This window comes from Psittacula echo, assembly GCF_963264785.1.
Source record: "Psittacula echo genome assembly, chromosome: 4".
NCBI classification, from domain to species: Eukaryota; Metazoa; Chordata; class Aves; order Psittaciformes; family Psittacidae; genus Psittacula; species Psittacula echo.
In genome coordinates, this window is record NC_137738.1 from 8,284,852 (window position 1) to 8,297,309 (window position 12,458).

At 36.2% G+C, this 12,458-nt stretch overlaps 1 protein-coding gene across 24 annotated transcripts in view; it reads left to right on the forward strand.

Annotated features, from left to right (window-relative positions):
- Positions 1–12,458, forward strand: part of NRXN1 (neurexin 1) — a gene marked incomplete at its 5' end in the record, with an annotated part of 676,782 nt that overhangs the window by 71,228 nt on the left and 593,096 nt on the right. For 10 of the 24 annotated variants that reach the window (XM_080615057.1, XM_080615070.1, XM_080615069.1 and 7 more), the window contains 3 exons: positions 1,898–1,915; positions 6,672–6,701; positions 7,497–7,508. The exons of 4 other annotated variants lie outside the window; for them this stretch is intronic. In XM_080615057.1, the coding sequence (XP_080471183.1) occupies positions 1,898–1,915; positions 6,672–6,701; positions 7,497–7,508 (60 nt within the window). Of the gene's footprint in view, positions 1–1,897; positions 1,916–6,661; positions 6,702–7,496; positions 7,509–12,458 lie in introns of all 24 variants that reach the window. 10 more of the 24 variants (XM_080615046.1, XM_080615068.1, XM_080615067.1 and 7 more) reach the window with 3 other exon arrangements.

Genomic DNA, 12,458 nt, shown 5'->3' on the forward strand with positions numbered 1-12,458 from the left:
AGATATTTCTAATAAGCCAAATATCAATGTAATTTACTGTGCATATAGAACATAATATATTTATCTTGTGAAATGGGGTGTTTTTCATTTTCTCAGTGAACTTTATTCGGGTTGTTAATCTTCATATGCTAACATCAGGCATACTGCTTTTCTTTTTGTTTTTCAGCCTCTTATTTTTCTAAATGCATGAATCAGTCTGTACACTTTGCACCTTCATAACAAGCTAAAATTTCAGGCAGTGAGATTTTAGTAGTCTAAATTTAGAGTGTGTGCAGGATAAAGGTTATGTATAGTGTCTTAAGCCAAATAACTCGATCTGGGCTGACCTATGAGTATTAGAAGTAAAAAATTGAGAGACTTAAACCCATAGTATTCATTCCTTATAGTAGTGGTAAACTTCTATATTTATTGTAATACTGTCTAGTTATGATGAGATTTTCCAGTGTTTTGTGGCATTAAATTATAAACACTTTTCATTAGGAAAAGCAACACATTCTGGCAGGAAATTGCTATGCTTAAGTGATATCACCAAGCCCAGTTCTGTGTAACTCATTTTATTGACTCCTGGTTTAGAGAGTAGCTAAAGTAGTTTATATCACATTGCTTAATAATCACCTTTTCAAGGTATTTTCCTGTAGGAAGACACCATGAGAAATGGCCTGTAATGACAGAACTGGCCTTCAATTTGTGATTGCTTCTTAGTGCTTTCTCCCCAGGAAGCGTTGTTAGAGACAGCGTGAATGGCAGGAAGAGATCTCCCAAGCAGTCAGACTGTGGTGTTGTCACTCTGCCCTGTTTCTTTGTTGGTTTTGCATAGTCCATCTCTTCGACGTCCATGTTGTTTTTCCTTTGATATTTTACCTTTCCCATTTTCTCTCTCCCCGAGGTATCTTTGTACTCTCTCCTATCCTCAGTCAAAATCATAATGGGCAACAGAGACAGACTCCCTCCAAATCACCTGCCTAGAGAGACTAATGTGAGTACTAGGACACTGAGCCTGTTTCTTAACTTTAAATTCTGTCCACTTCATTAGAGGAGGCTCAGTTCCTAGTCCCCTCTCACTTTGTAGGCTTTGGGGGAACCTTCTTTCCTGTGCCCTGTATTGATGTTGGGTTGACAATAAAAGGCCAAGTTGGTAGCAGCCTTTACTTAGGCAAGATGCCCTTTGATCTAATCTGGGTACAGAATTTATGCCTGAAATTGCTGTGGTTTTTGCTAGCTATACCAGGCAGAGAACCTGAGATTGATTGAAGATGTGCAAATTTCTGGTGCTGACAAATGCTGTGGGATGCGATCTTACAATTCTGAGTTACTCCAACCAGTTTAAGTAGCAGTTTTTCTGCACAGGATTTGGAGATCTGACCCAATGACCAGAGTAAGTGCCTCAGTAATGAGCGCAGTATCAGCCATGCTGCCTGTGGAAGCATCTTCACAGCATATACTAAATCTTAAATTATCTTGTTCAATCTGTTTAAAATCATCTACTTCATAGAGGTCATTAAGGAAAATTCAGAATGGGAAAGTAGATCAAATGAGCTTAGAATCCCTATCACATATGACTGATGGCTTAAAAATATATAGTCATAAAAGTCTTACAAGAAGGTCCTCTGATTAAATGACTAATAATAATTGAACTTACGAACAGCTGCAGTAAATCCTGTACAATTTTTGCACTTTGGAAACAGTATTATTTTATTTCATATCACGTGAAGTTTGTTAAACAGAGGAAACACTGCTTCCCTGGTGCTTTTGTTTTTCCCTCCGGATTGTAGCAATGGAGCACTTGCATGTTGTGTTTGATGCCTTGCATGATGAAGACATGCAATGGCAAGTTCCAGTCTGCATGCTGCTTAATGAATGTTTTCCTTTTCTCTCCTTCCCTGTTATGTGCTTACAGAAGACAACTATGTGGAAGGTGGGTGCTTTCTACCTTATTTTCCTAAGCTCTTGTTTTCCCCTTCTGTTTAGTGTTTTTTTCCCTTCTGCTTAATGTTATAAAAGTACGCATATGATTCAGTACGGTAAGTTGCATTTTCTTACCCATAAAGGTTTACCAGTTTATTAAATAAGCGTGATTTCTTTTTCCATACAGAACACAAGCAAAGCTCCATTTTAATCTTCACCTCATTGGTGTAATCCAGAATATCCCTAGTGTAAGAATGGGATTTTTGCTTGTATGACTGATATCACCCTTCAAAATCTTTGCAGAGTTTTGCAGCAGGACTGCTTTTTTCTCATGTTCTGTATGAAAAACACTTCACAAAACTATTTGTTTCATTAGTGTGGAGCATAAATCCTCCTCATAAGAATGTAATGCATGTTAAATATCCATCTTTTAATTGCTTAGGAAAATGGAAAATGGAAAGCGCTTTTCTCTTTAATATTACAAATCTTGCTTTCTATAATATCCTTTACAGCACAAAGATTTAGGAAAAAAAGGTTTTCTGTCTAACTTTTCCACATAATGCAGTCTGCCTTTTGGACATTGTGAAAGAAGCAGCATGTGATTTTAATAATGTTAATGTTGGTATGTAATTAAGTCCCTTTAAAGAAAGTATGGCAAAGGGCAGTGGAAACAAAAGCACAATGCCATCTAGCCTGAATGTTGGTAAGTAAGTCTATTAGCTGGTAAAACGTTGCGTGCATATATATTATATATATCTTAGTTTCAAAGGTATAGAATATGCTTCACAGATCAGTTATTGCTGGGAATCAATACTGTTTTTTGCTTATAAGCCAAAAGGTGAAGGTGCTTTTTTATGTTTTTAAAAGTCTCTCTGGGCTGAAATTTTGCATAATGGCTAAATGATTACCTGGCTGAAAAATCAGTTTATCTAAACTGAGCAATAACTTGAATTCTGGTTTTTCCAATAGCTCTTAAAACTATTTCTAAATCAAGGAGTTTGTAAGCTTAACTTGGATGCCAAGTGACTGTCCTGGCATAGCCCTGACCCAGGGTCCTGTGGTGAGCCACTGTGGGGCCTGAGTTCATTCAGGCTTCAAGTCACCGTGGGCCACTGCCTGTCTGTTCAGTGGCAAATATCTAAAAGCATTGGTAATGCATTTCTCTCTGCTGCTGTATTCAAGGGCAAAGACGGATGCTCAGATTTAGCACATACACAATGCTGTGCAATTTTATTAAAATATATGTTCCCAGTAGGAGAAAGAAAATGTAAACAATTCTGATGCTGTAATCGTGTGCACTGTCACGCTGCTATGTACCAATACAATTTCCTTACCATTGTGAAATAAATTGTATTCAACAATGCTGGGATAGGAATTCTAACTGAAAAACATAAAAGCCTAGAAATAAGCACCTAATCTTCTATTTGATCTGTGTGTAAAACTCTTAGTGGTGTCAACATGAGACTCAAATATGAATAACTTGATAAGGAGGTTCAATTTCATTTCATGTATTCATTTATGCACAGCAGTACAAGATAAAACGTGGATAACAGTTAATCCAGATTTTACCTGAATCTAATTCTTAAAACTGCAACCTCAAATTTATTCCAATACAGATCTGGATACTTATGCATACATTAAAGTTACAAAGGACATATATGTAAAGAAAGGAAGCATAGAATGGTGAATCCAAAGCACAATTTGAGATCTGAGCTATAGCTTCTCATCTTTGATTTCTGTGATACCTGAGCATTTCTGTAAGTTAAGGCAGGAAGAAAACAGAAGGATTTGGTATTCACAGATTTAGTTTTGTATATATTGTTGGTATGAAAAGGCTGCATTCTATTTATTTTACTGAAAATGTGCTAGGGTTGAACATGTTCACCACAGGTTTACCATGTTGAAGTTTTGTTTTGGCCTGTGCTCTGCATGGAACTCACACACCAAATGATGAAAATATCCTATCTCCATTTCCGCTTCCACTCTCCCATCCTGTGCCCCTTAACTCTCTCCTCTCAGAGTCAAGTTCAGTATAAAGACGGAGTGGATCACACATGAGGAATTCCTACTGAATTCTGAATTCCTAATTCACAAAGAAAAGGCTTTTATCATTCTGCTCATGAAGTAATGGTGCACAAATGAATATTTTCAATGTATGATATACCTATACATGGTTAAGACTAGAACTTTTCCATCACTAGCCATTCTGGTATTCTTTATTATAAGTAGACTATCATTGTGAAAATCTAGCAGTGATTGCCATCACGATAGATTTATCTGTATCATTTTAAACCATTCTGTGGATTGCACAGGTACAGTAACAGTAATTCTTCACTCTTCGATAGCCTTCATCCATAGATTGCAAAAATATAAAGTAAGTATCATTACATGCTTTTAGCAACTAAGTATAAATAACCTTACTGCTTCACAAACGAACATACAGAGTCAAACAAAATACAGTGTCTTGAGGACTACTGCTAAATTTTTTAATTGATAGGTATTTGGTTTGAGCAGTGCATTTTTTTTTTTACATTCCCTTGACTTCCATTTTTCAGTTGAACAGCACTGTGAATGACTCTTAAAATTCAAGTGGTTTCTATGATGTTTTCAAGAGGCACTTCTGCCACTTACTTTTTTTTTTCTTCAAAGTATGTAAGACTCATGTATTTGCAACTGACCCATCTCACTTACCAGTTTAGCAAAACCAGTACCTATCAAGCAGTGGTCGTCTCCTGAAGCGAAGGCTTTTTATTTAGATCTCTACAGCTATAAAGATCATATTTAAATGCAAGCTAGGAAGAGATTACCTTCTTTGCATTCCCCTAGGAGACATGACAGTGATGTGCTTCATTCATTGTGAGGGCTGAAAGAGTTCACATAAAGTAGCTGCTGAAAAGTCACAACTTTATTAAGGAAAAAGATCTCTTCCAACCCAAACAATTCCATGATAATTTCCATGTTGTAATGTTCAACTGGTTTCACCTCTCCTCTATCAGATACAGTTAAGACCAAGTAACAAGTCGGAGATTTCTTGCAACAGTTGCCTAGACAAAAAGTTGAAAGCCAAAAGACAAGTTAAATAATCGCATGAAGAGACTAATACTTCCAGAAGGCCATTCAGCAAAGGCCTTCTTCCAGGCAAGGGCATTCAGCATTTAAAGAATGGAGCTTAAGCATGGGTCTTTGTGTTTTGTGTATTCAGCACGCCTCTCTTGGCAGCAGCACTTACCAAGAAAGAACATACCTGAACACATCTCTACTGTCTTTCACAAGCTGCAGAACTTCAGCACAGCTGTGTGATGTCTCCCAAGCAATGCTTATGCAGTATCTCTTCAGGATCACACAGAGCTTTTGTTTACATTCCTGTAAACCCCAGGTAATCCCGCAGCTGCAGGGCGCTGTATTTGGCAACAGAATCTATTCCACAAGAAGTGGGGCACATCCCGCCCTGCAGTTTAACTAGATCTAAAAAGGGCGACACTAAAAGCACTAATTCAGCAAAACCATTGTTAATCTATTTGGAACATCAGTTGAGATTTGGGACTGATAAGACATGAACCTTTTAAGGCTGACTGCAGTGAGGAGTATCTTGTTTGAACTCCCCCCAAGTACTGAGTCATTTGTGCACCTAATTTTCCTTGTGAATTAGAAATGACAGCAACTCTCTGGGATGTCTGCTTTCCAATAAAGAGCAGGATACTTTATTGCAAACCTTCTTTGTGTGAATTAATTAATTGCAAATAAGAAAACAATGTATCGCTTTTTGTAGTTGCTGGAGAAGAGGAGCACAACTAACACATGAGCAATTAATAACTTCTAAAATGGATCCTAAACCAACTAAGTTGAACAAGAATAAGCTTGTTTTTTAAACCAGACATAAGATGTGGAAAACCTTCATATTTATAGAAAAAACGGTCTCCCTACATGACATTATTCTCAGTGAGAATATAAGTATCATTTTATTATCATGAGTTAAAAAAGCTGAATATTTTTCCTTTAAGAGTTACAAAATTTGGCTCTGGTTGAGTGATTATCAGTATAGACATCTGTTTTGAAATGTCACTAGAGCTATACTGGTATGATTAGATTTCATCTTACAATACAAATATAAAGCAAAATCTATTTCTCCCAGATTTATGAAGTAGCTTCAGAAGATGTCACTTAAATTTTTTTATTGCTATGTATTTGATATCGCATATGTAATATTTTGCCTTCTCTGGAACAAATTCATTCTACTGTTATGTTTCACACAAATAAGGAGACATCCCTTGCATTATCATTTCAATGTGACGAAGAAATTTTATTTAATTACCTGAAATGCTTATTTTTATGAGGGGAAAAAGATCAGACCCAGCCCATTTTTCAGGTTTACACTTCTCCAGGTTTTTAACATCGTTTCACATGTAGAGGACAGGAAGTCCTCCCAGCAAAGTGTTCAAACCAATATTATCAAACTACGATAAAGACAGATGGAATATTAAAGGAATTGGTTGGATTTGAAAGCATTTTATTATTTTCTGTCATCCCAACTACTGCACAGAAGAATTAACACACTAAAACAGTACCCAGTGTTTGAATTGCAGTTCTGTTACTCATAGCCCAAAGCATTCCAACCAGTGGTTGAAAAATGCTCTTTGATTTCCCTCTGTGATACAGACATCTCATAGGAAACAGATGCCTGTCACAAAACATTTTTGTCACTGTGACAACACCACCTTCCCGTGCTCCCTTGTTCATTGCTGACTGTGCTCTTGTTTCCCTTCAAGGTCTGGCGCACCTGATGATGGGCGACCAAGGTATGGGCTCTGTTCCTTTTCCACTCTGCTTTCATTGTTTCTTCTTGTTCTGTAGCTGCTTTGAATCCATCACTGCAAACGATGGGCAAATGCTTGAAAGCTGTCTTTGGCTGCAAATAAACACATGATTTTAGTCACATCTTTTCTTATTTATTTTTTTTGGTTTTGGTTTGTTTGCTCCTTAAACTTTTGTTCTTCTGCCTCCTCAACTCCCCCTCTTGCGATATAATAGCTGAAAAGAGGTGAGAGAAATAAGAAGGTGATGAAGAAAATTTATGTATTTATCAGAAAATAAAATCACAGGTGATTCTATACGAGATAAATGAAGCACAAGAGCACTCTTCAGATAGCTCCCAAAAGAAGATTCTCAATTTGTCACAATTGCACATATTGAAGAGTCCATTTACATTAATGCATGGCTGATTGGTAATGTGCAGAAAGCACCTGCTCCTGCCTTCTGGAATGCTGAGAGTACAGTTTTGCAACCTAACAAATTCATTTATTTTTTGTCCTCCTAACCCATTGTCCATGTTAATTTTGTGTCACTCTTATCTAAGCATGGTTATTTCTGTGTTTCTCTGCATGTACATGATTGGAAAAAAAATAAACTAATACCCTAATATGACATTGATTGCATCTCCATTTGTCTCCAGACACTTACCTTATCCTTTGTCTCTTCATGTTCAGATACTACTGCATTTACATATACTCATGACTCTTACTGTTGTTTCTCTCCTTTATTCTCTTCTTGTCTGGAAATGCTTTCTTCATGGAACCATTTCACCAAATCCATAGGTAAAAGTAAAGGTATTACATGATTTTCTTTATTTTTTTAATGTCATCAGTATACTTATATGTATGTATAAGTGATGCAAATAAATGTAAATCATTTTGCACTGATAACATGAGGTAGGTATATTTTTAAAGTAAATACTTCATGGACATCAAGGTAAGCAGAAGTATCCTGAAATACAGGCTGATCTTTTGTAAAGTTTGTCTTCTGGTTTTGTGAGAGATGTAAAGCTTTGGCAGTGATAAAGAAGGCTACAGTTAGAGAAAGCATTCATGATGAAATAACAGCCACATTTTGAGGTATGCATTTTTCTGTTCTCAAAGAGCTGTAGTCTAAACCACCAGGCACAGAAAAAAGCACGATGTTGTTTAACAGAGACTCACTGGAGATAATCTATCCAGGGCCAGTCCATGGCTTGATGTAAGTTTGAAATCTGCATAGCGCTGACTTCAGCAAGTCTCTGCTATCAGCTGATCACATTTGCCCTGAGATTTTCCTTGTATATTAATCACTTTGATTATATCTGAAACAAGAATTGGACAAAGGAACGGGAACGAATGAACACCAAAGAGAAGTGTGGGGTTTATTTTTACTCTTCTTTGTTCATTTATGTAAAGAATTCAAGCCATGTTTATTTTCTTTCTCCTGGAGGAAATATGTGCAGTAGGATCAAGACTCTTCCTGTATAAATAAACACCAGGTCTTGCTACTAGGATACTTGTTCACCGACATAGTGTAAATATATTCTTATGATAAGAAGCTTGTCATTAAAATCCATTAAATCTGTGTTACATATGATGGATAATATAATTCTCTTCAATTTAAGCATTTGTCAGGGTTTGCCTACTCTTGCTATAAATCTGAAGTCCAATCTGCATGGTCATACTTTGCTATCTAGTTAAATTAGAAACAACCTTCCAGGTTCCTTGGTGTCTTGGCTGATTTAGTGTTTCCACACCTAGGAAGTTCATGTGATGCAAAGACTAATTACAGCCCTCTGGTGTCTCATTCCTTGTCATATCAAACTGTGCTAAGACTGTGTACCTGGTTATAGATGGGATACTATTTAAAGGACTGTGTGTATTCTGGAGCTGTGAGTCCTCTTGCTTAGGAAAAGTTTTAAGCAAGTCGAATGAGAAACAGTCTACTGATTTCTTTGTTTTATACAATTGTCTTGTTTGTTGGATGGCTGATCCTTGTTGCGTTTTTCTTAGCAGAACCTTGTATGTATGACTTCCTCATTTCTTACTATTACTACCTTAATCCTTACCGGTAGATGTCTTGGGTGGAGTTACCTTAAAATGACATTTTATAGTAACTGAACCTTGACATTATAGATAATTTTTATTAATCTTAAGGAATTATTTTTCTAGATTATTCTGTCCACAGAATCCATGATGCAGTATGTACAACACTGAAGGGGACTTTATGTATGAAAGGATGAAAACAAGTACTATGAGTAGATATGTATGAGTGGTAGTTAATCTGGAAAGCAGGTTTTAGCAAACCAGGAACCTTGCAAGTATTATGCTATAGTTAGACATTTATATTTTTATTTTAAAAGGCTTAATAATTACATTCACCAAAAATTGACCCTGGGTATATTAGCTACACTTTAATGATGTGCCATGTGACATAATTTAAACACCAGTGCCAGTCATCAAATCATTTGACTACATTTTTCTTTTCACATTTTTCTTTTTTAACAGCATTATGTAGTTTACATGGCAATTTACTGTTTTGATAATCACAGTACTTCTGCGAATATAATGATGTGTATTTCTTCAGATGGATAGAAAGGGTTTATATGTATACGAACTCCAGTTGCTTGTAACAGAAAATATCCCGTGATATTGTACCATATCCTCAAACAGGGGAAAACAGTTTCATTTTCTTGACTATCCTGAAACTATGCTAATACTGGCTATTGAAACATTTGACCTTGAAACAGTTATGGTAACACCCATTTGTAACATATGACAGCATAACAAAATAGGAGGGTAATGGAAAGGAATGAAGGGACAAAAGAGGAGCTCATCGCTGAATTCATATACACCTATTTCAGTCTTTCATTATATGTTCAATTCCTTTACAGGTAGGTAGGGTGACTTACAAAGGGATTGCAAAATTCTGAGTGATTATATCATGAGTCAATCTTATTTTGAAGATTTAAGCAATGAAACTTTACTATGAAAGAAGAAAGAAACTTTACTATGTAGTTTGCCCTGAAGTGTATAAGTGGCTGAAGCATCACTATCTTCTTTAATTGTGTAGGTATTCTTTGGTAATGGAAAAGTTAAAAAAAACAACAATGTACATTAAGAATTAGGGCAGAATGCTGACAGGACAGGGACCTGGTGTTGACAGATGAAAGAGGGATAAGGCAGCCTTTCCAAGTGGGCAAGCAATACAAAATCTAGTGTGATCTCCCTGAATGGACCTGCTGTTTGTCATTTAGTTGTAAATAAAAATTGGGATACTCTGGATAATTTCCCAAGAAAGTTTTTTATTGAAGCTTTATCAATATTAACAAAGCTGTCACTGTCCCTCAGATAAAGGCAGAAGCAAAGCCTAAGACATCTGTCAGTACTCAAGGTCATATAATTTGATCTGTGTACAAAACCACGTGACATAAAGGAGGATATGTAACATAAAGAGCCTATTAGAAGCTTGTCTCATAATTTCAGAGCTCTACAAAACTTGTTTTCTGATCCATTACACTCTGTAGATGCTAAGCCTCATTCTAGGAAGAGCCACAAGCTTTTAGTTGTACTGGCACTTGTTTATTTTCTGATGAGCATCATATATGTTCGGAAATACTTAGGAATTCCCTTCCCCCTGTCCCTGGAAATCGCGTACCTCTATATACCTTTAGCAGCGGAGTTGTCGCAGCTGCGGTGGTGAAAACAGAAGGTAAGATTTGTAAATGGGGTTCATGTTATTATTAGACCACTTGAATATGCTACTCAGAGCAGTTGTTTGAATTTGAAGCAAACCTTGAAATCTGCTGTGTGTAACAGTCATGGAAAAGGATTTGTTTGCTCAAAATAAATCTGTGCCCAAACAAATTCTGTCTGCTTTCTCCAACTATCATAGGTGGTCTAATAAAACTGCTATTTTCACATATGGGCCTTTCCTCACCGACAGTTAGTACCTCTTGGATTTCCCCTAAGGAATTATTTTGTGATGAATAGTAATGCAGCTAAGATTACATGGCAACTAATGTAGAAAACTTTGTTTCTTTATATATATATATATCTTTATATATATATATACACAAAAAAATCCTCTCCTCCTTTTCATTTTCTTTTGATGAGCAATGAAAGGGATTTATAATTCAGTTACTTTAACATGAAGTGTTGCTTTTATAAAGTATTGCTTCCTTTTTCTATTGCAATTCTTGTAAGCTTATACGTATTTTTACCTATAGTTTATTTTTATGCAAATAGCCTACTTTTGACTATATGTATTACTCATTCTCTACTTAAACACTATGTTCATTCTCCTGTTACTTTAGATGGTATGTGCAGCTTTAAAGCATACATGAGTCACTCAGGTCCATATCAAACTATTAAATGATATCTAGCTGAGCAATATGTGTTTCTACCAAAATATTGATAGTATAACTGCAGTTATTGGTTTAGATTGCAGACTTTTGATGTGCTGGTATTTGGTATAGCATGTATAAATGCTGAAGAAAGACTTTAGAACATCAGTTTATATACGTGTCATCTTTCTTGCCCAAAGAGGGCAAGTTTTGTGTTGTACAAGCTGTTGTACAGTATCTGTAAAACCAAAGTGATACTACTTATTTGTTAATTATCAATCACACATCTCAGTTGACAACTGGAGAAATAAGGCACTGAAAAATACAAGCAATTTAAATAAATCTTTAAACAATCATGGACATTAAAATGGTATGTTACGGCTAAGTAATTATGTAGTGCTTGTGTTGTGCATCAGAAATACCACCTTATGCCGCTAACCTCCTGTAACATCAAATTATGTGGAATTCAGTCATTAACCTCAACATGACCACGAGTTCATCTTCTTGTAATGACTTTCATTTTTGCTCTGCTTTCAAAGAACTAAAGTAGTTTGGACCTCTTCCACTCTCTGATCCTTCCAGGATTGTTGAAAAGCCTTATCCTCATCTGCTTTTCTGTGTGCTACTTCAAAGTGCGTCCTCCAGCCGTCCTCCACCTGAGCCACCAGTAGTCCAGAAGGCATGTAGATGGTTTAGTACAGCCCTGCGCTCTAGCATAGCTTCTTATTTTTGGATGGGTGCCCTACTGACATGGATTCAATTAGATGCCTTCTCATCTGCAGCTGGCTTTTGCCTGGGAAGCGCAAAATATGGGCAGAGAGCTTTCTTGACTCTTTGGTCTTGTTCACGTAGTTATATATCCTAGGTGACAGCATCTTATTTGAAAGACTCACTGGTAGAATTGAACTGAGTTTATTTAGGAGTTTTAAAGAGGATGGGGTTGCCAAACTCAGGTAGTTGAAATTATTTCTAAGTGACGTTACAGTGGAAGGATGGATAACGTGCATTTCCCTGCTCAATCTGGTAGTTGCTCCTACTGCTAAAAGAGAACAAATCAACGTTTAAAATTTATTGTCCATTTAATAGATCCAAAATGTTCCAACAGTCTTGTGTAATTTAAAAATTATCAGCACAAGAATTTAAAAAACATCCCATCTAAAATTTACCTGATTTTTTTTAAAATGAGAATTACCTTTTTTAAAGAAATCAAGGAACATTAAATATAAAGCTCTTCAAAGTGCTCCAAAGAGCAGTAACTGCACATTGTATCTGTTCTATAGTGACTTTTTTTTAAGAGCTTCATACGTATAGTTAAATAGCAGCTGATGTTCACAAAAAGTACTGCAGTTAAGTTCTTGTGTGTAAATGATGCACCTATGCCTACACATATATGTTCCAATAAATACTTACACTATAT